Genomic DNA, 27,144 nt, shown 5'->3' with positions numbered 1-27,144 from the left:
CGACACAAAAGCATGACGTCACTCGACACACACCATTTATATATATATATATCTTATATGCCCCCAGGACATAACATACAAACCATGCCCTGAATGCTTTGGGGGTGGTTGTCACCCTCAAAGACATAATTTCCAGATCTTTCAATTACATTGAACAAATTGGCTATCTAAAAATTTGGATTGGATGGATTTGAGGAAAGGGTGGGCGTGGGGAGGGGGGAGAGTTCTCTTAAATCACTTTCGAATAGTAAAAAAGGCACTAGCCCTTTCAATTTCCAATCATAAGAGCTCTTTTTGAAGTTTCTAAGACGATAAATGGCCATCTCAAAAATTTTATCAGATGTATTTCAGGAAAATGAGGCGTGGTGGGGGGGGGGTATTCACCCTTCGATAGCTCTGAATCGTAAAAATGGCACTAAAATTTGATTACCAATCCAATGATTCCGTTCCGAAGTTTATACGGTCACCCTTTCTATATATACCTTATATGCCCCCAGGGCGTCAGTTACAACCCTTACCCTGAGGGCTGTGGAAGTTGTTATCCTCAAATACATAATTGCCGGCCCTTTCAACTACGCTGAACAAAATGGCTATCTCAAAATATTAATTGGATATGTTTGAGGAAATAATGGGCTTGGGAGGGGGGTTGGTTTCTCTCCAATCACTTTCGACTATTAAAAAGAGCACTAGCCCTTTCAGTTTCCAATCGAATGAGTTATTTTGAAGCTTCTACAACAACAAATGGCCATATCAGAATTTCTATCAGATACATTACGGGAAAATACGAGGTGTGTGGGGAGGGTATCCACACTCTGATCACTATGAATCTTGAAAAGGGCACTAGAACATCTGATATACAATCCAATGAGCCCATTCTGAAGTTTCTGCGACTACCTTTTCTATAAAAACTTTATAAGCCCCCAGGGCATAACTTACAACACTTGCCCTGAGGGCTGTGGGGTTGTCATCCTCAAAGACACAATTTCCGGACTTGTTAACTGTGCTGAATAAAATGGCTATCTCAATATTTTGTATTGGGTGTGTTTGGGAAATGGTTGGCGTAAGAGGGACTATTAAAAGGGGCACTAGCCACTTCAATTTGCAATCTAATAAATCCTGTTAGAAGTTTCTACGACAAGAAATGGCCATCTCGAAATTTTATCAGATGCATTTCGGAAAAATACGAGGTGTTTGGGAATATCCACCCTTAGATGACTCTGAATCTTAAAGAGGGCACTAGAACTTTTGATTACCAATCCACAGTTCATACGATCAACCTTTCTATATAAACCTTAAATATCCCCCGGTCATAGCTTACAACCCTTGTCCTGAGGACTGTGGGAGAGGGGTTGTCATCCTCAAAGACATAATTTCCGGATCTTCCAACTATATTGAACAAAATGGCAATCTCATAATTTGGATTGAATGTGTTTGGGGAAATGGTGGGCGTGAGTAGGGGATTAGTTTCCCTTCTATCACTTTTGACTATTAAAAAGGGCACTACTCCTTTGAATTTCCACTCAAATGAGCCCTTTTCGAAGTTTCTACGACAACTCCTTCGATACGAAATGCCCTGGTCTAAAATAAATAAATAAATATATAAATAATATATTGTGCCCACATAGCTCTTTACTTAGACAGCGGTATTGCGCTGCCTATTATATATAGAAGAAAAGATTAGGTTATTATGATTATTTTAGGCATATAAAATTCATTAAGTTTAAAGCAGCCCACATGAGGTTCTGAGCTAGAATCTTGATGAAAACTGCACCATAAATTTTAAAATTAACTGAGAAAGATTTTTAAGTCCCTTTGAAAAAAAATCTAGATTTTGTGTTTGTTTCCAAGTAGGATGGTTGTGGATACTTTTTCTTCTCTCTCTCTCTCTCTCTCTCTCTCTCTCTCTCTCTCTCTCTCTCTCTCTCTCTCTCTCTCTCTCTCTCTCTCTCTCTCTCTCTCTCTCTCTCTCTCTCTCTCTCTCTCCTCTCTCGCTCTCTCTCTCTCTCTCGCTTTGTTTTTCCAGGGGTGGTAGTTTCGAATAGCTAGTTCTAAAATATTGAGAGAAGGTGCACTCAAACTGAAATTGATAATTTTGGATCCTTTTCAAGTGGCATTTCCAGTTTATTTTGTGGCACAAAACAACAATTTCTTGCCCATGGATGGCCAAAATACAATAGAGTCAAAATTTCGCAATAGCCAAACGATTCAGGATTGCTAAAGAAATATATTTTCAAAGACCATTTTTTCCCCCAAAGACCTCCATATTTTCAAAGACCATAACGCTGCGCAGTTGAACGTAAAGCACATATGGCTGATCCTTCTGGCACAAATCAACAATTTTGGTCCGTGGAGGGCCAAAATACTACGGAGTGAAAATAGTCAAGCAATTCAAGATAGCCGAAGAGCTACAACACTGCGTGGGGGTGGTCCTAAAGACACGCCCAGTCAATTCAGACAATCCGTTAATGTAAACAATTAAATATTTGCTTCATTTAACCGAGCTGCTTATTTCCAGGCTTCATGGGAGCTGAATTGAGGTACTTTAAATGAATCAAATCAATAATTATATAATCATGTATCTCCCTTCCCTGGAAGAATATACATATATATATATATATATATATATATATATATATATATATATATATATATATATATATATATATATATATATATATATATATACATATATATATATATATATATATATATATATATATATATATGTATATATATATATATAATGAAGCATGGTGCAGTAGTCGTTTGGAAGGGTTGAAAGCTCTTACTCTAGAAACTATAGTTTATTTTGGAAAGTTATTATTTGTTTTGAAAAGCAAATGCACCAAATAGCCTACGCCAATTTTTCTCAAAGAATTAATAAACAAAAATTGAAACTTAAGGCCGTTTGATACCATAAAAAATCACCCTACTTCGTCCATTGTATACTTCTTTAGCTTGTGCGGTCAACCTATTCAGAACTGATTGGGCGGTTTTGCCACAACTTGTAAAGCTTTGAAAAGAGATCCGAAAAAACGACATAAAACTAAAAAGCGACGCGTATTTTCCGGATTCCTTCCATTTTATGCCGGAGATAGAGATATTCAGATTTCTTGAAACTTGTATCATTAGAAAGCGTGAATTTCTTTTTTCTGAACGGAGCAGAATCTTCTTTTTAAAGTTCAGGAAAGGACAGTCCTTTTCACGAAAAATTCACGAAATATTCAGATTTCATGAAACTTATATAATTAGAAAGCGTGAGTTTTTTTTTTTTTTTTTTTTAACTGAACGGAACAGAATCTTCTTTTTAAAGTTCAGGGAAGGACACTCCCTAAAAATTTACTAGTATACCTGGTCGGAAAAAATCAAAAATGAGCTGAAAAGAAGCATCATTGAATAATTTCACGGATTTAGATGTTTCCTTTTGTGCAAACTGCTTTGATTATGATCTCCTCACGACTTAGGATGCATATTATTTATGCTGTTCGTACATTAAAAAGAAAGCATTTTGCACAACAATTAGCAAGAGATTATAGATTTTTGTTTTGTTTTAAACTAGCCTTTCGTTAACTTTTCATACTGTTGACAATTTAAGATCCCCTATTTTTTTTTTACCAAAATTGCTTCAGAAGGTCCCAGTGGTGCTAGAAAAATTTCCTAATAGACCCCTTTGTCTTTGAGACTGTCAGCCGACACTGAGACTTGCAAAATGAGATGTACTATTTCGAACCTAACGCGATGAGCGGCAATCCCGTGATGGGATCAGTGATCAAGGGGCAACAATCCCCCTCATATTTAGGGTAGTACAGAATATAGTATTAACAAAATTATGAAAAAGTAAACAAATTTAACATGAAGTTAATTTCTAATAATTAATAATTTCTAATATTCTTTTCAAATGAAACTAAGAGCAACATTAAAATTTTAAAGAACTTGTTGTGACATTTCAGTCAGTAAAACTGCAGTCGGTATAAGTAGTGACAACCCAATTACTTCAAGCGGGGCCCTATCCCTTCAAATCCCGATCAAGACGCAGGCGTTTGTTAAGACATAGAGAATGTTTTCTAAGAGAGGCAAATGTTCATTACCTAGAAAACCTACAAGGGCCAGGACTTTTTTAGTTCAAGATTTATTTGGATGTTATGTAATAGGGTTTAGTGGTTAATAAAACAGTTTTTTCTTAAAAACCTGTGAGGGGTAGGAAAAACCTTCACGGCTCGCCAGTGGGTGACCTTCAAGACGCCAGACCTTTAGCTAGCAATTCCACCAGCCGCTCCGATTCCAATTCCAATAGAACCCTAGCAAGCAATTCCTACAGGGCCCTAGCATCCGATTCCATTGCAGGGCCTAGCATCCAATTTGACCAGGTCCCCTAACCTAACCACTGGGGCCCCTAGCATAACCTAACCACTGGGGCCCCTAGCATCCAATTTCACTGGGGGCCCTATTCCAAGTATCCAATTCCATCGGGGGCCCTAACTTCGATTTTCATTGGGCCCCTAACCTACCCACCCACGGGCCCCACTCAACCAATTCCAATGGGGCCCCTAGCATCCAATTCCATTGGACCACTAACATTCAATTTCGTCGGAGCCATAACCTAACCACCGGGGGCCCTGTCATCCAAATCCAATGGACCCTAGCATCCAATTTCATCGGACCCCTAGCATTCAATCTAATCGGAGGCCATAGCATACAATTCCAACGGGGGACCTCCACCAACCCATTTCACCGACAAGAAGTTTCAAAATTTCTTTGGTTGTTACGTAATGAGGAAATGTTTGCATAAGTTAAGGATGACACATACACTCGTGACATGTTTTTTCGGGCCCCGTGGGGATCCCCGCTTGTAACTGCAGAGGACACCCACGTGGGTGCTGCGTAATGACTATGTAAAAGGGGGATGTTACATAATACTTTAAGAAATTTCATTTTCTTTCAATGAGTGTTTCTCAGGGAACCTTTACTAACCAAAGATTTTTTGTCCATATTGGGATTAAAAAGGGATTCCCTCTCAATGGAATGGAGCGCTAACCAGTTAGAATATGACAGTCTTTCTAATATTTTGATTCGGGTAATATATTCCACATGATAACCTATTGCACGCAAGAAGAATCCCCTGTTCGCGCAGTCTAGAATGGTTAAACGAATTACGTTTTCCCATTTTGCTGCAATAATTGACACGCAGAAGGGAAAATCGATTACTAGAAATAGCTTACATTTGGTATGACCTGCCTATTAAGTAATACTTTGGAGAGTATTATCAGATAATATTGCGGCGGGTCCATACCATATTTTTTAGTAAAAGAGTCTTTAACTCAATTGAAACTTGAAAGTGCTATCAGAGATGAAATAAAAGAGAGAGTACCATTATGGCTAAAATATGCTTCACCTTCATACGTGATCAAAAGTTTTTCCTCTTCCTCTTTACTACGCACAACTTTACACTTATTTTAAGGACATTCTTGAATGAGCATACCTATGTGCATAGGCTACAAGATGCTTGAATTGCAATAGTGAAATATATTTAAGTTTTATACTGGATCAATAAGTCTAAAGGATACAAACTTCTGTACATACAAATTTTACAAATAAAAAGAAATTTACAAAGCATTATTAAAACACAGAAGAAGTAGTTAAAACTAAGCAACAAAAAACAAAACGTGGAAAAACCTGACATAGGATAAAATTATAAGCAAAAAAACACGAATTAAAGAAAGGTGGTGGTCCTAGCAATCAATTCCAGAGGGGAGGGTTGATATTAGAGGTAAATTTAAGCCCCATTAAGAGCTATTTATGAAATCTTTTAATGAAAATGCCACGTTTCTTTGGGCCAAGACTATGGACACCCGGTTGACAAGTGCACATTTGGATAATTTTCTTCAATTTTCACGAGGTCTCGTTAGATGTAAATTTAAGCCACATTAAGATACTTTTGAGGGATTTTAATGAAAATACCCCGTTTCCTTGAGCCGAGACTATTCACCCCCGGTGGACAAGCGCACATTTGAATAATATTTTCTCTTCAAATTTCGCATAACCTCGTAAGAGGTAAATTTAAGCCACATTAAGATGTTTTCGAGGGCTTTTAATGAAAATACCCCGTTTCTCTGACTGAGCATTAGATTTCACCCCCCCCCCGGTCAAACCAAATTCTTTTAACACTCCTCAGCTTTTAGAAAATGTTAGTTCGAACAATTCACGCAACCGTGAAAATATATGGTTAGTCCATCCTATCAGCCAATTCCAGAGGGGGGTGGGATTGCTATTAGAGATGAATTTAAACCTTATTAAGAGTTACGTCTGAGGGGTCTTAATAAAAAGCCCTCATTTCTTTGACTGACTGTTATACTTTAGTCACCCCACCAACGAAAAGTTCATTTTAACACCTCCCACTTAACTTTAAGCTGTAGAACATGTTACTCAAAGCAATTCGCACTACAGTGGCAATATGTGGCTGCCCCATGCCCCCCCCCATGTTAAATCCTAAGACATATTATGATTCCTAAGACATTTTCAGATGTTTTCATGATAAAAACATAATCTCACTGATTCATGTTTTTCGCAAGCCAACCCTCCGTGACACACCATGTCTATTCACGCCACCGTGTCACACTATAACTGGTGCCTGGCACCCCCTCATCATCCTAAGACATTTTCCAGATATTTTCATGGTAAAAAATAAGATTTAAATCCAATGGCTTATATTTTTAAAGCCAGCCCTCCGTTATGCACCATGTAAATTCACACCACCGTGTCACACTATGACTGGCCCACTGTCACCCTTCATTATTCCTAAGATATTTTGCAGATATTTTCTTTTTAATAAGCATGCTCTAAATTCATTGTATCGTGTTTTCGAAAGCCAATCCTCCTTGCATTTTAGATGTTCCTCTTAAGTTTTTAACATCTCTCCTTACCCTTAGCAAAACATTTGATCTATTGCAATCGTCTTTACTTTTATATTTGCTTATTGTCTAAAAAAGAAATAGAATATAAAATATTTGTTTAATGAGCCTGCCCCTTGATATTCCTAAGGGATTCTCAGATATTTACTGGCAAAAATATTCAATGGCTAAGGACTACTAAGAATCTTTATATCTACCATAAAATATACTTCACTCTTAAACAAAACGCAGGTACAAGAAGAATTGTAGCCCCTTAACTTACGGAATCTGGCTGTTTTGTAATGGCGAAGGACTGCTAAAATCTTTATTTCTACCTTAAAATACACTTCATTCTAAACAAATAGTAAGTACAAAAAGATTTATAGGCCCCTAAATTTAGGGGTTTGGCTGTCTCGTGATGGCTAATGACTGCTAAAACTCTTTATCTCTATATTAAAATACACCTAATTCTAAACAAAATGTAGGTACAAAAAATATACATGCCCTTAATTTAGGGGTATGGCTATCTCCCTTGTAGAAATGCACAACAATCATTAGAAATCAAGACCAACACACAAAAATCAAGACCAAACCATAGAGATCAACAACAAACTGTAGAAATCAAGACTAACACATCGTTAAAACATAATCCAAAATAATTCCAAAAAAAATGTTCTTAAGAAATACAAAAGTACTTTACAGAATTCTAAAATAGCTCTAACAGAATAAAAAATACTTGTTATTGAAAACAAAATACTTGCTGCAAAACATGAAAATTCTAACAAAATCCCAAATACTTCTTTCTACAAAACTACGAACACAAAATAATTGCTACAAAACACAAAAATTCTAACACAATCCCAAATACTTCTTATAGAATACAAAAAGTTCAAAACTAACCCAAATAATTCCTAAAAAACAGAAATAATTCTTACAAAATACAAGAATACTTTACACAATTCTAAAATAATTCTTACAGAATGAATAATAGTTGGTGCAGAAGACAAAATACTTACTACAAACAGAAAAATTCTGACAACAGCCCAAATGCTTCTTACCGAATACAAAAAGTTTATACATAAGTCAAATAATTCCTACAAGACAGAAAATTATTCTTACAAAATTCAAAAATACTTTGCATAATTCTGAAATAATTCTACCAGAAAGAAGAACTGTTGGTCCAGAACACAAAAAATTGAAATAAAATCCCAAATACCTCTTAAAGAATACAAATAACTCAAACATACCCCAAAACGATCCTATAAAACAGAAAAAATTCTTACAAAATACAAAAATTTTACTCAGTAAAACTATTTTAGGATTGTGCAAAGTATTTTTATATTTTGTAAGAATTATTTCTTTGTAGTAATTATTTTTGATTATGTTTGAATTTATTGTATTATATAAGAAGTATTTGGGATGTTGTTCGAAATTCTATGTGTTGTAGCAAGTAATATTGCGTTCTGCTCCAATTATTTTTCATTCTGTTAGAACTATTTTAGAATCGTGCAAAGTATTTCATAAAAATGCTTGTTTTGTAGGAATTATTTGAATTATGTATGAACTTTTTTTTTATACGAAGTATATGGGGTGTGGTTAGAATTTTTGTGCTTTGTAGCAAGTATTTTGTATTTTACACCAGCATTTTGTGTTTTGCACCACCATTTTGTGTTTTCCTTCTGTTAGAACTATTTTAGAATTGAGTAAAGTATTTTTGTATTTTGTGTGAATTATTTATGTTTTGTACGAATTATTTTTGGGTACGTTTGAAATTTTTATATTCTATAAGAAGTATTTGGGATTTTGTTAGAATTTTTGTGCTTTGTAGCAATTATTTTTCATTCTGTTAGAACTATTTTAGAATTGTGTAAAGTATTTTTGTACTTTGTAAGAATTATTTCTGTTTCGTAGGAATTATTTTGGATTAAGTTTCAATTTTTTGTATTCTATGAAGTATTAAGTAATGAGAAGTATTTGGGATGTTTTTATAATTTTTTTGTGTTTTTTAAAAAGGATTTTGTGTTTTGCACCAACTAGTTTTCATTCTGTTATAACTATTAGAATTATGCAAAAAAAATTTTATATTTTGTAAGAATATTTGTTTTTTGTTTTGTGGGAATTATTTGGATTATGTACGAGCTTTTTGTATTCTATAAGAAGTATTTGGGGTGTTAATAGAATTTTTCTGTTATGTAAAAAGTATTTTGTGTTCTGCACCAACTATTTTTCATTCTGTTAGAACTATTTTAGAACTGTGTAAAATATTTTTGTACTGTGTAAAAATTATTCCTGTTTTGTAGAAAATATTTGGGATGTTGTTAGAATCTTTCTGTTTTGTAACAAGTATTTTGTGTTCTCCACCAACTATTTTTCATTCTGTTAGAACTATTTTAGAATTGTGTACAGTATTTTTGTATTGTGTAAGGATTATTTCTGTTATGTAAGAATTATTTTGGGTTTTGTTTGAACTGTTTGTATTCTATAAGAAGTATGTGGATGTTGATAGAATTTTTATGTTTTGTAGCAAATATTTTGTGTTCTACAACAACTATTTTTCATTCTGTTGGAACTATTTTAAAACTGTATAATTTTTTGGAATCTCCTAAGAATTTTTTTGTAGGAATTATTTTGGATTACGTTTAAATTATGTATTAATCTTGATTTCTACAGTTTTATGCTGATTTCAATGGTTTGGTCTTGATTTCTACGTATTGGTCTTGATTTCTAAAGATTGTTCTTGATTTCTACAAGCAAGATAGCCCGACCCCTAAATTAATGGCCTATAAATTTTTTTTGTACCTACAATTTGTTTAAATGAGGCCTATTTTAAGGTAGACATGAAGATTTTTAGCAGTCATTAGCCATTACTAGATAGCCAATTCCCTAAATTAATGAGCCTATAAATCTTTTTGCACCTAGTATTTGTTTAGAATGAAGTTTATTTTAAGGTGGAAATAAGGACCTTTTGCAGTCGTTAGCCATTAAGAGACATCCAGATTCCATAAATTAAGGCACTAAAATTCTTCTTCTACCGACGATTTGTTTAGAGTGAAGTTTATTTTATAGTAGATATAAAGATTCTTAGCAGTCTTCAGCCATAGGTTGTTTTTGCCGAAAAATATCCGAGAATCCCTTAGGAATGTCAAGAGGCGAGTTCATTTAAGGAATATTTTAAATTCTATGTCCTTTTTAAAAAATAAGGAAGTATAAAATTAAAGACGGAACATATTGCAGTAGATCAAATGTTCCGCTAAAACTAAGGAGCGATGTTAAAAACTTAAGAGGCATATCTTAAATGCAAGGAAGATTGTCTTACAAAAGCACGATCCAAAGGTTTTAAAGCACGATTGAAGAATGATGAGGGGTCCCAGGGGGCCAGTCACAGTGTGACACGGTGGTGTGAATTGACATGGTGTATCATGAAGGGTTGGTTTGCGAAAAACATGAACTATTGGATTTAAATCATATTTCAATAGCGGCAATATCTAGAAAATGTCTTAAGAATGATGAGGGGGTTCCAAGGGGCTAGTCATAGTGTATAACTGTGGTGTGCATTGACATGGTGTATCACGCAGAGTTCGCTTGTGAAAAACATGAATCAATGGATTTAATGCAGGATTTTTAACAGGAATATATCTGTGAAATGTCTTAGGAATTTTGAGAGGTTGCCAGGGTGCCAGTCAAAGTGTGACACGGTGGCACCAATTGATATGGTGCATCAGGGAGGGTTGGCTTACGAAAAAAATGAATCAATGGATTTAAATCATCTTTTATCATGATAATATCTGAAAAATGTCTTAGGAATGATAATATATAACATCAGGGTGCCTGGGGCAGCCATATATTGCCAAGGTGTCGTAAATTGCTTTGACTATCATGTTCTAAAACTTAGAGTCAAGGTGGGAATTGTTAAATGAATTTTTTGGTGGTGAGGTGACTGAAAACCCAGCCAAAGAAATGGGGGATTTTTATTAAGACCCTTTAGAAACAACTATTAATAAGGTTAAAATTTATCTCTAGTAGCAACTCCCCCATTTTCTAGAGCTTAAAGTTAAGCTGAGAGGCGTTAAAAGAATTTTGTTCGACAGAGGCGGCGAATGAAGTCAAAGAAACAAGTGTATTTTCATTAAAAGCCCTAAAAATATCTTAATGTGGCTTAAATTTACTTCTGACGAGATTTTGTGAAATTTAAAGAGAAAATATTATTCAAATATGCGCTTGTCAACCGGGGCTGCATAGTCTTGGCTCAAAGAAACGAGCCATTATCATTAAAAGCCTTAAAAAAATTTATTGTGGCTTAAATTTACATCTAACGAGATTAGGTGAAATTTGAAGTGAAAATATTATTCAAATTTGCGCTTGTCAACCGGGTGTGCATAACCTTGGCCAAAAAAACGTGGCATTTTCAAAGCTCTCAGAAACAGCTCTTAATAGGGCTTAGATTTACCTCTAATATCAAATCACCCCTCTGGAATTGGTTGCTATGACCCCAACATCTATTTAATTCATGGTTCTTTTTACTTATATTCTAACCTATGTCATGTTTTTTCACGTTTTCTTTTTACCGTTGTTGGATTTTAACTGCTTTTTCTGTGTTTTAATGATGCTTTATAAATTTGTTTTTATTCATAAAATGTGTATGTATAAAAGTTTGTATACTTTAGACTTATTGATCCAGGATAAAATTTCAATATATTTCACAAATGCAATTTAAGCACCTTTTAGCCTATGCACATAGGTATGCTCATTCAAGAATGTCCTTACTATATATGTAAAATTATGTGTAGTAAAAAGGAAAAGCAAAAACTTTTGATCATTTACGAAGGAGCAGCATATTCTAGCCATAATGGTACTCTCGCTTTTATTTCATCTCTGACAGTACATTCAAGTTCCAAAAGAGTAAAAGACTATTTTACTAAAAAATATCTTAGGAACAAGCCGCAACATAATCTGATAACACCCTCTTAAGCCTTACTTTACATGCAGTTGAGTGCCAAGTGTAAGGAATATTTAATAATCGATTTTCCCCTCTGCGTGCCAATTATTGCAGCCATATGGGAACACGCAACTTATTTAATCATTGTAGTATTCGTCTTGCGTGCAATAGGTAATCATGTAGAATGCATCAGCCGAATTAGAATATTAGAAAAACTTTCATAGTCCAAGTGGTTAGCGCTCCATTCCATTGAAAAAGAATCTCTTTCGAATCCTAATGTGGACAAAAAAAATCTTAAGTTAATAAAGGTTTCCTGAGAAAAACGTATTGAAAGAAAATGAAATCTCTTTAAGTATCATGTAATATCCCGCGTGTAAATCATCATTACGTAAGACCCACGTGTGCATCCTCCCCAGTTACAAGCGGGGGTTCCCCATTGGGCCTGAAGAAACTAGTCATGCGTGAATGTGTCATCCTTAACATAACATTTCCCTGTTACGTAACAACCGAAGAAATCTTGAAGTCTTGTCGGTGAAATTGGTTGCTAGGGGCCTCCCCAATCGAGCGTACATCCCATGTATCCTTTCTCTGAAGAAGACGCGTGGCGGATAATAAAGAAAGAAAAGTCAGGGTTGCCACTCCTAGAGATAAATCATTATTTCTAGTGAGTTTTTATATTGTGTAAACAAAAAAATCAGCACATGAATCAATAGATTATTGAACAAAATCACTAAATCAATCAAAAGATCACCAGAATCTAGTGTTTTTTTTCACCGGTTGGAAACCCTGACAAAAGTGTAATTTGTGTTCTTTTTAGGCAACTTTAATGGATATACATGGGTCGAATAGGATACATTTGGCCCAGACAAGAGAACTGGGATGGTTGTACCATTTGATGGTTTAAGGAATTTCGAGATTTAGGGGATTCCACAGGGGACAAGTAAGATCGTCTCCAACAGTTTTTCAGGTATGTCTCCAAGTGTGATTCATTATTTGGCTGCGAGTAATAAGATGTTCCTAATATGATAGGATTGTAAAGTTCTGGATACGCAGGGGCTCAGACCGTTCGGGGCTCAGACCTGCTATTTTCATCCTGACCTGCTGCGAAACGAGCTAAGACCAAGCTGCAGACTTACTTGGTGCAAATACAGGGCAAGTCTCAACTTGTCGCAAAGGTAAGCTGTCTTGATTTATACAAAAATAAGGATTCTATTGAATCTGATTCATTATCAACGGGGATGAAGGGGGTGCAGCCCCCTCATTTCTCACTCTTTGCACTTAGCTCTGATCTTTTCGCAATATTTCAAGAGTGAATGCTCTATCAAAAAGAGTTACTTGGCAAAGGGTTTTACTTTTTTCTTCTTCACTATATTTTTTTTAAAAAGGAGGGATTATGTTCATTCGTATTCGGGGTAAACAATGAAATTTTCAGTTGAGATGAATTGAAAAGAGAACCGGAAAACAAACTTTCGTTCATGCAAATTTCCAAAACTTTCAATGACGTAAAGCATAAACAAGACTTATAAAACTTGAGTGGAAAATTTAAAATCCATATAAAATACGAATGAACAAGGATTTTCATAATGAAGGCATTCTCATAAATTCTTTAAGCTTTGTATGGCATTGCTCTTAATTAGACCAAACATTTTTCACGAATAGAATCAGAAAACTGAAACTTTAGTGTCAACTGCAAGATTTGATACGAATAAACAAGGATTGCATCAAGGGCAAATCCTTATTTGTCCTTTGCTTGCTTGCTCTGACACCTGCAGTGTCAGAGCTGACACTGCAGATGTCAGCTCTCTCCGAACTGAATGATTACCATTAGTTTTAAGCTTTGATGTCACTTCTTATTTTCTTTTGAGAGAAGACCACTTTCTTTTTTTTTTCTTTTTTTTTTTATTCAAATTATAGGATTAGCCATACAGAGGGGCCTCAAGGCCCCTGTGAAAATATTAGGAATATACTTCTTATTCTACAAGTTCTTAAAATTATCATATGGTTCTTGTATTTGGAAAAAAAACCTCTTAAACACAAAAATAATCCTCAAATGTATATATAGATTAACTTCCTAAAGTAGTTTTAATTAATAAATCGCAAGATGTCTAAGAATAGGCACGGGTAATATTGAACACAAAAAGAGTTGCATGACATTTTTGGGATCTTGTCGGAGATGACCAGTCTGACTTTTTAAACAATAGATAGGTATTCGACTGTTTCGGCCCGAGTACAATATATATAAGTAGGCTATATATGAATAGTAGAAAAAAATTCTGTCAAAAATAACACACATCATAGCGCGCTGACTGGGAAGTTCCCAACAAGTCACAGCAATTATTACAGTTGCTTATTGGCATTCTGAGAGATCACAGCTTATGTAATGCACTAAAAATTTGTCATTGCGCGTGTTTGAAGAGGCGGAATCATGAAGAGATGGTCTAGACTGATATGTGTCAAAAGTCTTTAATGGAGAGTATAGAACTTTCATTACTATTCATATATACTTATACTGTGGGCCCCAATCAGCTTAAAACTACAGCGAGTTAGCATTTGTGTCTTACCCAACAACCAATCGTAATTCTTCTCTATGCCTCTCTGCGTCTTTACAGAGCTTTTGTCTTACAGTTTGGATGTCGGCAAGTGATTTTGCTCTGAACAAACTTGCAGCAAAATTTACACAATCGTCGTCAGACGTCTTGACATCCATGGGTAGGTAAACCTGTAAAAAAAGAAGAAATTCTTGGTGTTAGATCATGTTCAGACCGTCAATGATCAAAATAGGCTGTGTACATTTAGATCAATCTCATGGGACACATCCCGGCTTTGGACAAACGGTTTCATCAATATAACCTATGTTAGCACAAGAACACAGCAAAAATATACATAAACAGCAGCGAAAAGTTTCTTCAGAAATGAGACAAATTAAAGGGCACGGAATCCATCTGCGTCACAGCACTTGGCATTCAATGCACTAAACATTTGCCATTGCGCGTGCACAAAGGCGGAGTCGTGCAAAGAAGTCTAGACTGATGTGTGCCAAAAATCTTTAATGAAAAGTATAGGATTTTTCGCTACTGTTTGTATATATTTATACTGTACATAGGAGCCAAAACTCACCGTATCACAGAATCTTAATAAAAATCACACCAGCATATAAGATCACATTCAGATTCAGCATATCATCAGCAATATCAAATCAAATCACAGAAATCAAATCAAATCAGCATATCAAATCACATTCAGCATATAAGCGTATAAGAGTTTCTAGCTTCCATCTGAAAAAAATGTGAAATTTCGTAATTTTTGCCAGAGGAAAGATCATGTATGCATGTTTATTTTTATCAGGGTGATCACGTCGAACTAATCGTCATATAAGATCGGGAGAGGGCTTGCTCAAGCGGAGGTTACAGTTCTAGTTCCCTATTTTATGACCAAAACGATTGGGGGGATAGCTAGATCCCCTTCAAACGCCCATTCTTTCCCAAAGTCGTCCGATCAGAATTTTGAGACAGCAGTAGTGATCAGCATAGTTGAAAAGTCAAGTAATCATGTCTTTGGGGATGACATAGCCCTGAAAATACCGGGGGAAAGGGTTGTAAGTTAGGAAATATGTCTAGTGTCTACATTTAGTATTGGGGAAGTAAACAGACATTTTAGGAGGTTGAATTTTCTTTGGGGGGAACTTTCTGCAGTGGGAATTTTTCAAGAGGAGATTTATCCATAAGAAGGGAAGTTTCCGGGATGAACTTATTTTATCATCGGATGATTTTTTTTTAGATAGGCATAGCAGATATATGCAACCAATATAGTTCCAAACAATGAAAGCGCTGTAATGAAAAATCTTTTGAGATGGCTAGGCCATGTTTTCCAGATGAAGGATGACAGATTGTCCAGGAGTATGCTTCATGCCGATCGATCTGAGGCTAATCGAAAAACAAGTAGACCCAAACACGTTGAGAGGAATTCACAAGCTAGGATTTAAAGAAGGATCAAAAGGAAGTTCAACGAGTGAAGCTTTAAACACATTAGGGTGGAGACGGCGCATGCACAGCTTTTTCTGCCTCAGGTGCCTTGGTGCTCCAATTATTTGCTAACAGTAATAGTAGTAGAAGCATTTATACAGTCTAATATGCAATAAATTTGTATCAATGGTTAGGAGGAATAAGAACCCAAATCTCAGAAAGAAAAATTGGGATATTACAAGGCATGATGCTGATCTTTCGCGAAAGCTTTCGCTTTTGAAAGGTCAGAGATGATATGCAAGATGCTTTCCAGAGGAGCCGCATAAGATAGCTAACTGGAATGCTGGAATGCAACTTGCTGGAATGACCGTATATAAAACAGTCAATTGTATAAAAGATATTATTGAGCTGACTTTTCTTTGCTTAGCTGAAAGAAATGTAGAGAGCCTAAAGTACTGCGTAAGGATAAAGAACGATCAGTTGCGAAGAATAAATTGATATGGCTATCCAGCAGGGACGAAACAGAAAGCGTACTGTTCTCAATTGGAATGCGAAGCGGCACCGAGGCATTTAGAACCTGTGGAAACTTCTGGATGGCAGCAAATAGTCTTCCAAAATTTCAGCTTTAAATTTACCATTAACACTATCAGATGGTGGTCTTAACTTTTTTGGTCTTTAACATTAATAGCAGCACTTTTATATATCCTAGTATCTTGTATTGATCCTACAAATATTCGGTTTACAATAACATAATCAATAAGACTTGCTGTCTTACCATCATGTGAACACCATATTAACATATGGGCCATTTTATGACCAAACACTGCATTGGTTATAACTAGGTTGTTATACCTACAAAATTGCAATAGTCTATACCCATTGCTGTTTTCTTTTCCTACACCAAATTGACCTAGGCTAGGATACCATCTATCCCTACTTTTACCAAAATGGGTGTTAGAATCTCCTAATAAAAACACTATATTTCCGCATGGGGCCCTGTCTGTTTGCACCTGTAACTGTAATTAAAACTAGACTTACGTTGCCCCGGAAACGTGAAGTGTTGCGGCAACCTTTGTCCGGCTTCATCGGCTAAAGTGTTGCTAGAGCAACACTTTGGTTTTGCTTCTTCGCTATCGATAAATAATCACATGATCAAAGGCTATTCCTCAGCGTTGACAAAAACAACAGCAAAATAGTATCGAAAGAATAGACTAAATTGACTTTGCAGCCAGTTGAACTTTATCCTTTTCAATCATAGACATCGTGACGGACGAAAACTCAGAACAATATCTTATACAATATAGTTGGTATTACAAAGCTATCCCTAACTTTTCAGGATCAAAATACCATAGATGACATTCTATTAATTATTACGAAACTATCTCATTGTTTTACATTCTCGTTTGTGCTTGTTTTTCACTATCGGTTAAATGATGAAGTTGTCAGCCTATCGAAGTTTTTAAAACGGTATATTTAAACAAGAACGCAATCAGTTATCACATGACCAAAGGCTATTCCTCAGCATTGAAAAAAAAACAACTGCAAAATAGTATCAAAAGAAGCGACTAAATTGACTTTGCAGCCAGTTGAACTGTATCCTTTTCAATCGTAGACATCGTGACGGATGAAAACTTGGAACGACATTTTATATAATCTAGTTGGTGTTATAAAGCTATCCGTAACTTTTCAGGATTAAAATACCATAGGTGACACTAATTATTACGAAAGTACCTCATTGTTTTACGTTATCGTTTCTACCCGTTATGTAAACACTTAATTCTGTCAGATTTAAAGAGATCGAATACAATGTGCACCAATTTACACAAATTTCTAGTCCAAAGTGAACAGATTCTTGCTTACAAGTCCCTCTCCCGTGATAGACATCAGGTTCACCGGAAACAAATAAATGGGTACACCAACTAGCAAAAGTTGAAAAACCCTAATCGCTGAAGATGACTGTAGCCCAACAGCCGATTATTAGGCTACTTACAAGTCCCCTACATATCTTACCACTGGAACCAAATTGGTTTAACCATCAAATACACCGAAAACGAATAATAAGTACACCAACTAGTAAAAGTGACAAACCCCTAATTGCCAAAGATGATTATGAGCTAACAGCCCTGTCTCGCCCAATGTGAACCGATTCTTACTTATAAGTCCCTCTCCCGTGATAGGCATCAAGTTCACTGGAAATAAATAAATGGGTACACCAACTAGCATAGTTACAAACCCCTCATCGCTGAAGTTGATTGTAGCCTAACAGCAGATTATTACTTACAAGTCCCCTACATGTCTTACCACTGGAACCAAATTGGTTTTACCATCAAATATACTGGAAACAAATAATAAATACACAAACTAGCAAAAGTTCCTAGCCCCTTATTGTCTAAGGTGATTATTACCTAACAGACAACTGTTGCTTACAAGTCCTCTATATGTCTCACAATTTGTATCGGCCTAGATTTCGTTTCAGTGTGTACCTTACTACTGAAGTTGTCAACCCCTTGAAATTTTCAAACTGGTATACCTCATGAAGGAATTATTGTATCAAAAAATCGATGTCATATACTTTGATCAGCTCATCAAGAGCTATCGGTTGCCGTCGAAAAAAAATTCTATCTGTCTTAGTTCAAAAGTTGATTTTTTTGCCGTAGGCCAAATTTCTAACGTCACCACTTAGAAAAGGAGCAAAGGATAAGCTCCAATTTCTTTAGCAATGAGAGAACTTTTAAGGTTTATGAGGCACATCCGATACCATTTCTCTACCACAATTCCAAGTCCGAAAAACCGAAGGATAAACTCAGCTGAAATCATGAACAGAAATGGATAGAAACAATAGATGGCAGCATTTTCGGGACCCGTGTGTAAATGCCACATTTTTGCTTCTGTAAATTTTTCTATTTATCACTCAAAGAAGATATATTGGCTGTGGGGCCGGGTAACTGCCGCATATATTTAACACTTATAGATTTTAGTCCATCTTTCATTTGAAAGTGATGCCTGCCTGCTTGCCTGCTAGAACGGAGCTTTCCACTCGAAAGCAGAAACATGCTTTGATGAAACGAAAGCTTGGCTGCACAACTTCAGATACTCCTTTCCGACATAGGCTATATAACTCCACTTCACTTCGCACACCATAGGCTCTAGCTCGTGGACAAGCAAAAACCATCCTTTTTGGCCCCAGGCAAGAGTTCTGCGGAGCTTTCCAAAATGTAATGTCATATTCATCAGTCTGGCCTGAGGTCCACACTTTCCGTAAAAACCGCAAAGGTTAGACCCTTACCAGTTTCCAGGAATAAGCTAAGATCGGACACATAGGAAAAAAAAGGGACAAAACCAAAGTGTTGCTCTCGCAACACAATTCATCTGAGTCACTAGTATCTCCATCATTCTGTTCTACAGGGGCATATACTACTATAACTGATACCCTGAACTTTTTTGTCATATAATGAGCGACTAGTATTCTATTATTAATGCCCTTCCAGCCTAAACTAGACTTAGCAGCTTCCTTTTTCATCATGAGCCCTACTCCCTGTCTATGTACCCCATCCTTCCTGCCAGAGTAAACAAATTCTACATCACCTAGTTTCATCCTACCTATCCCTGGGATATGAGTTTCTGAAACCCCTAACAAGTCCAGTTCAAATTATCTGAATTCGTCGGTCAAAATGTCGATACGATAGTCATTTTTAAACGTTGTATATTCTAAGTCCTGATTTTAAAATTCTTTAAATCATTGAAATTATTTTGGCCTCAGGAAAAGGAATAGTTCCGGATACCAGTGCAGGATGGGGGCCAACACATCTTCGTAAGTCTACACCGAAGCACTTAAGCCGGTTTAGAACCGGAAAGCAAGAAGTCCCTGGGACCCCCGGTAAAAATAGAGGTTTTGTGCAATCCTGGGTCCATCTTGGTCACAACATGGTTTTCAGCAACAGGCGGTGATCTTCTGTCAACAAGAATCGAAATTCTGCACAGATAGTTTCAAGCTTATTACCTCCGACTCATTATATATTCATGCCTACAAATATTATGCTACTACGGGCAGGCAGCCCATAGTATATAAATTATCCAGGAAGAGATTTTTCAGCTCGAAAACGCCCACCAAAACAGAAAACACAAACAAATATCAATTAATAAAAATTATGTGCGAATGCTGCGTCGTTTACTAGGCTAAAATTTCCTCGAGAGGCACCACTCCTCACGTGGAAATAGAGTTGGCCGCAAGATCCCTAGTCTTGCAGGTACCCAGAAAGGGTCGAGGAAGCCCTTTGCAGAAGTCAGTGTCCATAGATCTGGATCAAAGTTGGAGTTGTCCTCCTAGAGAGGATCCTCCCACAATAGTGCTCTGAATCACCATGCAATTTAATCCATCACTCGAAGAAGATTTGTAACTCAATCGACGTTTGCCCACGCCGGCAATAAGTGCACATATGAGGGACTTTCGTCCTCCTCCAACTTTATTTACTCTCCAGGGAGGGGTACTCACGTTTGTGTTGCGGATAAATTTCCATTAAATTCTTGAAAATGATCTAGCGTTGCCAAGGATATCAGACACATTTTGACCATATACATCCTTATTTCTCAAAATTAAACGCTAAGTTCCTCAAAATGATCCAACATTGCTAAGGATATCAGATGTATTTCGACCATATGCATCCCTGTTTCTCAAAACTAAAAGCTAAGTTTTAAAAACAAATTGATGAACAAAATTTTATTACGAATACTATAGCAGCTGACCACCGCTCCTCTCTCCATGCCCCCCCCCCAAAAAAAAATAATAATACCCGGGAACATATAAGGCTTTTTATGGAAGGATAGGTCGTACAAACTTCGGAGGGGGCTCATTCGATTGGGAATTGGAAATTCTTCCAATTAGATAGGAAGTTCTTTCTATTTAAGAGTCAAAAGTAATGTTGGGCGATAATGAATATCGATATGCATGTATCGATATATCTCACCAAATATCGATATAGACATATAAATATCAATATCGAAAACGATATTATTTCGGCTTTTTTTTTTTGTATCTACCGGTGAACATAAAGCAGAAAAGAACCAACAGAGAAATTTGTTTCGTAAATAGTCGAGAAGAAGAATAATGAATTCGATCCGTTGACTCATCTATCGTGATACACAGCATGCACGGCTGTATCCAGAAGTTGGCAAAGCCTGTCCGAAAACTATGCTTAGTGAGGAGTCTCAAATGTTGCTGAGAACCTCCGAAAGGCTTGGCTAGATAAAATACGTTCTAGGCTTATAGGCCTTGTTCAGATCGCAATCGACACGATTGCCACATACTTCAATATACGTTTCAAAAAATTATATTTTACCCCTGACGATCTTCTCCAAGTTGAGAGTAAAATAGCAAGTGACATGGAGTGACGTAGATTAGACCTTTCTGGAATCTGTATCAACAGATGTGTGCCACGACAGACCCTGCTATTCAGCCACTACAAAATCAAGGCAGTTACTGCGGATTGCATGACCAAATTTCAGTAGTCAATGCAAGGCAAGATTCGTCAGCAGTTGCATCTGTCACGGCGATTTTCAGTAGACATTCTTTAGTTCCAAGAAAAACTAATCCACTCAAGTCACAAAAGTCTTGTAATATGGATATCTATATAAATTGGCCATAAAATTAATGTCTATACCAGCCACCAATGCCCTTTCTAAGAGTGAATTCAAAGCCCGATCAATTAATCATATAGTTCGTCGCAGCAAACTGTAAGTAAGAAGCAGCTCGGCCAAATAACAACCGAAATTCTAAAGCACGAAGTTCTAATAGCAATAGGTACATCAAGTGAATTGGCTTTTACACCGCCCTCCTGACATATAAGTCTCAATACCCATCACAAGCCATGCAAGTCAGAGAAAAGTTGTACAACTTTTGAGAAAGGGCGATAACGCCCCTAAAAAGTCAAAGAATCTTAATAAAAATCACACTATCAGATTCAGCATATCAGCATATAAGAATTTCTAGCATCCATTTGAAAAAATGTGGAAGTTTGTAATTTTTGCCAAAAGAAAAATCACGTATGCGTGTTTTTTTGTCAGGGTGATTGTATCCAACCATTCGTCATATAAGATCAGCGGAGAGCTTGCTCGAACGGAAGTTACAGTTCTAGTTCCCAGTTTTATTACCAAAATGATCGGGGACGGCTAGATCCCCCTCCCACGCCCGTTTTTTCCCTAAGTCATCCGACCAAAATTTTGAGACAGCCATATTGATCAGCATAGTAGAAACGTCGAGTAATCATGCCTTTGGGGATGACACGGCCCTGCAAATACCGGGAGAAAAGGTTGTAAGTTATGAAACATGTCTAGTGTCTACTTTTTGTATTTGTTTTGGGGAAGTAAGCAGACATTTTTTGGGAGGGTGTATTGTCTATGGGGGGGGGGGAAATTCTCCGCAGTGGGGAATTTTCAAGAGGAGATTTATCCATGAGGAGGGAAGTTTCCAGGATGAAGTTTCAAAGGGAAATTATACACGGGGAATTTACCTGAACTCTTTATGTTAAATTCTTTTTACTTGACTTATTTTCTCTTTGCAAATTTAATGTTACACGTGGAAATATATAGAGGAAATTCGCCAGGGAAAAATTTTCAAAAGAGTTGAAATTGTCTGGTGTATTTTTGTGTGGATGGGGGGGTATCTTTTACGATAGGGATTCTCTAAAGGGGAATTTTACGCGGGAGAAACTATTCATTGAGACATTGAGAGAGGAGAATTTCCAGGAAACATTTTCCATGGAGGGAGGATTTCCAGTATGATTTGAAAAACGATTAAATAAAAAGCAATTTTTTTCTACTAAAAGTAAGGAGCAACATCCAAAATTAAAATGAAACGAAATTATCTCGTGTAGGAGGAGCGGGCCCCTCTCCTCAATACCTGGTTTTTTACACCAATTGTAACTTTTTTCCCAATTATTTAAGAACAGCTCCTGATAAAAGAGGCGCTTAATTAGAGTAAGGAAATTTTTAAAATACAGGAGAGGTTATCCCCCTCATGCACAGAACAATTTCTCTTTTTTTAGTTTTAACGTTGCTCCATACTTTCAGTGGAAAGAAAAAAAACAATTAAATGGCTGAAAGGCAGGGCTAACTCTTCGAAAAAAACTATTAACATGCGGCTGATTTTGAATAACCAAAAATAGCCAGTATCTTATTTTTCTTTATTCCGAGTCAGAGTAATTCCGAATCAGGTTTTTGGAATATTCATTCATATAATGAAAGTTTTTTGAATTTTATTCAAAATTTGGAAAACAATGCAGAAAATACTCTTTAATTACAGTTTTTACTATTGAATTCTGGCAAAACCTAAAGTTAATCTGAGCAGAAAAAAAAAATGATCAGAAATATCGAAATCAATTTATCTATTATCAAATATTGAAAATAAAAATATCAATATATCGATATGTCGTTTATTCGAATTATCAACCAAAGCTAGTCAAAAGGACTGTAGGAAAACTAGCCCCCCCCCCCCCCCACGCTCTTTTCTCTAAATTTATTTGATCGAATTTTTTAAAACCTATTTTGTTAAATTAAGTTCAAAAATTAGACAACAAAAACTCCGGGGATAAACACAACCTCCCAAGAACCTGGGGTCAGGTGTTGTAAGTTATGCCCTGGTGGCATATCGGTTTTTATGGGAGGGTTTTTTAAATAATTCAAAGATTATATAAGCCCAGCGCCACTAAAAAAACTTATTAACAATATTTTATCCCAAAACATCGTTATACATCAAATATTCAATTTAATTTTATTAGTTCTTTCCAAGAATATTCAAGACACATATAGTTCTCAGTAAAGCACCAATAATGCAGTCGGTTTTAGACTTTTACAGTCAGAGAAGGAGGCAAAACCCAGATATGTTTTGTAGGGATTTTTGTTCATTTCAAGCTTGATTTGCATATTCAATTTAAGTTTCGCTCGTTTTAAGATTTATTTTCTCATTTTTATTAGTACCTAATAAAATGTTTTATTATAATTTTAGTACCTAAAAGTTTGTTATGATTGTTTATTTAATTTATGTTCGTTTTTGGTTTCATTTGTAATTCAATAGCAAAAAATTTATGTTCATTTTAAGCTTGATTTGAATAATGAATTTAAGTTTTACCTCTCTCAGATTTATTTATTAATTTATATTAGTACCTGTTCTATGTTTTTGGCTACGATTATGTCTGGCACGTACTCAGGGGGGGGGGGCTTCGGGCCCGGTGCCGAAATGTGAAATGTTTAATTTCACCCTGGTTTCTTGGGATTTCTGGCAAAAATAGGACATTTATTAAGAATCTAGATACATTTGTGAAGCCTTTTTTGAGGGATTTTACAGCATGCAATTATCCGGTCAAGTCACTGCTCAATTATTAACCCATTTTCTGTCTAACTTTTTACCCGATTTGAAGTAATTAGCAATTGTACTGTTATTTTTTTTATAAAGAGAGTTTGCTTTCCACAGCAAAATAAAATTATCCTTGATATTAGGGCGTTTATCCCCCCTTTTCTGGATAAAGTACAGCTTTTAATGGATCAATTTTGGAAACTATCATTTTTCATTAAAATCAACGTTTTTGCAATTGAAGAACTACCCCCCACAGCACCCATATTGCGCTGCTAACCCCAAAATTTCCCTTTCACTGGGATATAATAGATTAATCACAGGTTCTAAATCGCTATGAATATAACCTGAGCCTAAAACGTACTTTTGAGGCTTCAGTTTTCTTCCCCCCATCCGCTACAATATTACAGATTAAAGTTAATCTGTATTTTCCGATACACGTACTTTTTGCATTACTAAATAAAAAAGGTGCCACTTTTTATCTACTGTTTCGAAGGTTTTGCCCCCTCCCCCCGAAAAAAATTCCTGCGTATGTGCCTGGATTGTGTATTTAATTTCTGTTCATTTTGGATTTCATCTATTCTTTATTAGTATTTCTGGTCGTTTCGAGTTTGAGTTATTGTCAGGGGCGGATCCAGGATTTTCTTTAGAGGGGGGAGCATAATAGGTTCCTTAGATAAACTTGCAAACAAAGAAATACCCGTAATTAAAAGGGAACCTCGACAATTGTGTCGTAGGTAGCTAGTGGAAATGGTCGTAAATTTAATCTAAAATCTGGTGAGGGTTTAAGTTCTAATAAATCTGAAGAAATTAAAATGGTATAAAAATATTGATACAAAAAATATTAAGTTTAAGAGCTCATATGGCACTTGTGACGAGGCAAGAAGAGCTAAGAGCCAAGAGCTCGTATGGTATGAGCTCTAACAAAATTCTAAGAATCAATAGATTGATTTAAAAGGAAGATCAGAGGCTTAATGCCGGTCAGGATTTAAAATAACAGCTCTGAGTCACGATGTCCTTCTAAATATCAAAATTCATTAAGATCCGATCACCCACTCGTAAGTTATGAATACCTAATTTTTTCTAATTTTTCCTCTCCCTTTAGCTTCCCAGATGGTTGAATCTGGGAAAACGACTTTATCAAGTCAATTTGTGCAGCTCCCTGACATGCCTACCAATTTTCATCGTCCTAGCACGTCCAGAAGCACCAAACTCGCCAAATCACTGAACGCCTCCCCCCAACTCCCCCAAAGAGAGTGAATCCAGTACGGTTACGTCAATCACGTATCAAGAACATTTGCTTATTCTATTCACCAAGCTTCATCCCGATTCCTCCACTCCAAGCGTTTTCCACGATTTCCGATTTCCGAATAGATCTGAGACATGAAATCCTTCTAAATATCAAACTTCATTAAGATCCGGCCACCTGTTCTTAAGTTAAAAATACCTCAAGTTTTCTAATTGTTCCAAATTAACACCCCCCAGCTCCTCCGAAGAGAACCGATCCGTTCCAATTATGTCAATCACGTATCTAGAACTTGTGCTTATTCTTTCCGTCAAGTTTTATCCCGATCTCTCCACTCTAAGTGTTTTCCAAGATTTCTGTTTCCCTCCTTCAACCCTATGTCCCCGGGTCCAATTCGAGTCGAAAATGGAGCACCTGAGACATAAGATCCGTCTATATATATCAAGTTACTTTAAGATCCGATCACCTATTCGTAAAACAAAAATACCCCAATTTTTACGTTTTCCAAGAATTCCGACTTCTCCCTCCAACTCCCCCCAATGTCACAGAATCTGATCGGAATTTAAAATTAGAGCTTTAAAGCACAAGATCCTTCTAAATATCAAATTTCATTAAGATCTGAACACCCGTTCGTAAGTTACAAATACCTCATTTTTCCGAATTACCCCCCCCCCCCCCCAACTCCACTAAAGAGAGCAGATCCGGTCCGGTTATTTCAGTCATGTATCTTAGACAAGTTTTTATTCTTTTCATCCAGCTTCATCCTAATCTCTCCGCTTTAAGTATTTTCTAAGATTTCCGCCCCGCCCCGCCCCCCAACTACCCTCCCCTCAATGACGCTGGATCGGTTGAGACTTAAAATATGAGATCTGAGTTTCTAGGTCCTTCTAAATATGAAGATCCGATCACTCCTTCGTAAGTTAAAAATACGTAATTTTTTCTAATTTTTCAGAATTAAGCTCCCCCCCCCCCCCAATAGAGCAGATCCGTTCCAATTATGTCAATCACGTATCTAAGACTTCTGCTTATTTTCCCACCAAATCTCATCCCGACCTCTCCAATCTAAGCGTTTTCCATGATTTTAGGTTCCCCCCAAACTCCCCCCAATGTCACCAGATCCAGTCAGGATTTAAAATGAGAGCTTTGAGACACGATATCCTTCTAGATATCAAATTTCACTGAGATCCGATCACCCGTTCGTAACTTAAAAGTACTTCATTTTTCTAATTTTTCAGAATTAACCCCCCTCTCCCACTACCCCAAAGAGAGCGGATCTGATCCGGTTATATCAATCATGTATCTAGGACTTGTGCTTATTTTTCCCACCAAGTTTCATTCCGATCCCTCCACTCTCAGTGTTTTTCAAGATTTTAGGTTTCCCCCTCCCAACTCCCCGCCCCCCATGTCACCAGATCCGGTCAGGATTTAAAATAACAGCTCTCAGACACGATATCCTTCCAAACATCAAATTTCATTAAGATCTGATCAACCATTCGTAAGTTAAAACTACTTCATTTTTCTATTTTTTCCGAATTAACCGGCCCCCACTCCCCCCCCCAGATGGTCAAATCGGAAAAACGACTATTTCTAATTTAATCTGGTCCGGTCCCTGATACGCCTGCCAAATTTCATCGTCCTAGCTTACCTGGAAGTACCTAAAGTAGCAAAACCGGGACCGACAGACCGACAGAATTTGTGATTGCTATATGTCACTTGGTTAATACCAAGTGCCATAAAAACCAGCCCGCCGTAAAAAAAAAAAAAAAATA

At 36.4% G+C, this 27,144-nt stretch overlaps 1 protein-coding gene across 1 annotated transcript in view; it reads right to left on the bottom strand.

Moving 5' to 3' along the window:
- The window catches only part of LOC136035669 (conserved oligomeric Golgi complex subunit 1-like), a 105,332-nt gene that overhangs the window by 57,641 nt on the left and 20,547 nt on the right, over positions 1-27,144 (bottom strand). Inside the window, exon 2 of the mRNA XM_065717586.1 lies at positions 14,385-14,542. Within this exon, the coding sequence (XP_065573658.1) occupies positions 14,385-14,530 (146 nt within the window). The 5' untranslated portion in view covers positions 14,531-14,542. The remainder of the gene's footprint in view (positions 1-14,384; positions 14,543-27,144) is intronic.

The sequence above is a fragment of the Artemia franciscana genome, chromosome 14 (assembly GCF_032884065.1).
Source record: "Artemia franciscana chromosome 14, ASM3288406v1, whole genome shotgun sequence".
In the NCBI taxonomy this organism is placed as follows: Eukaryota; Metazoa; Arthropoda; class Branchiopoda; order Anostraca; family Artemiidae; genus Artemia; species Artemia franciscana.
This window is presented reverse-complemented; position numbering and strand designations above follow the sequence as displayed.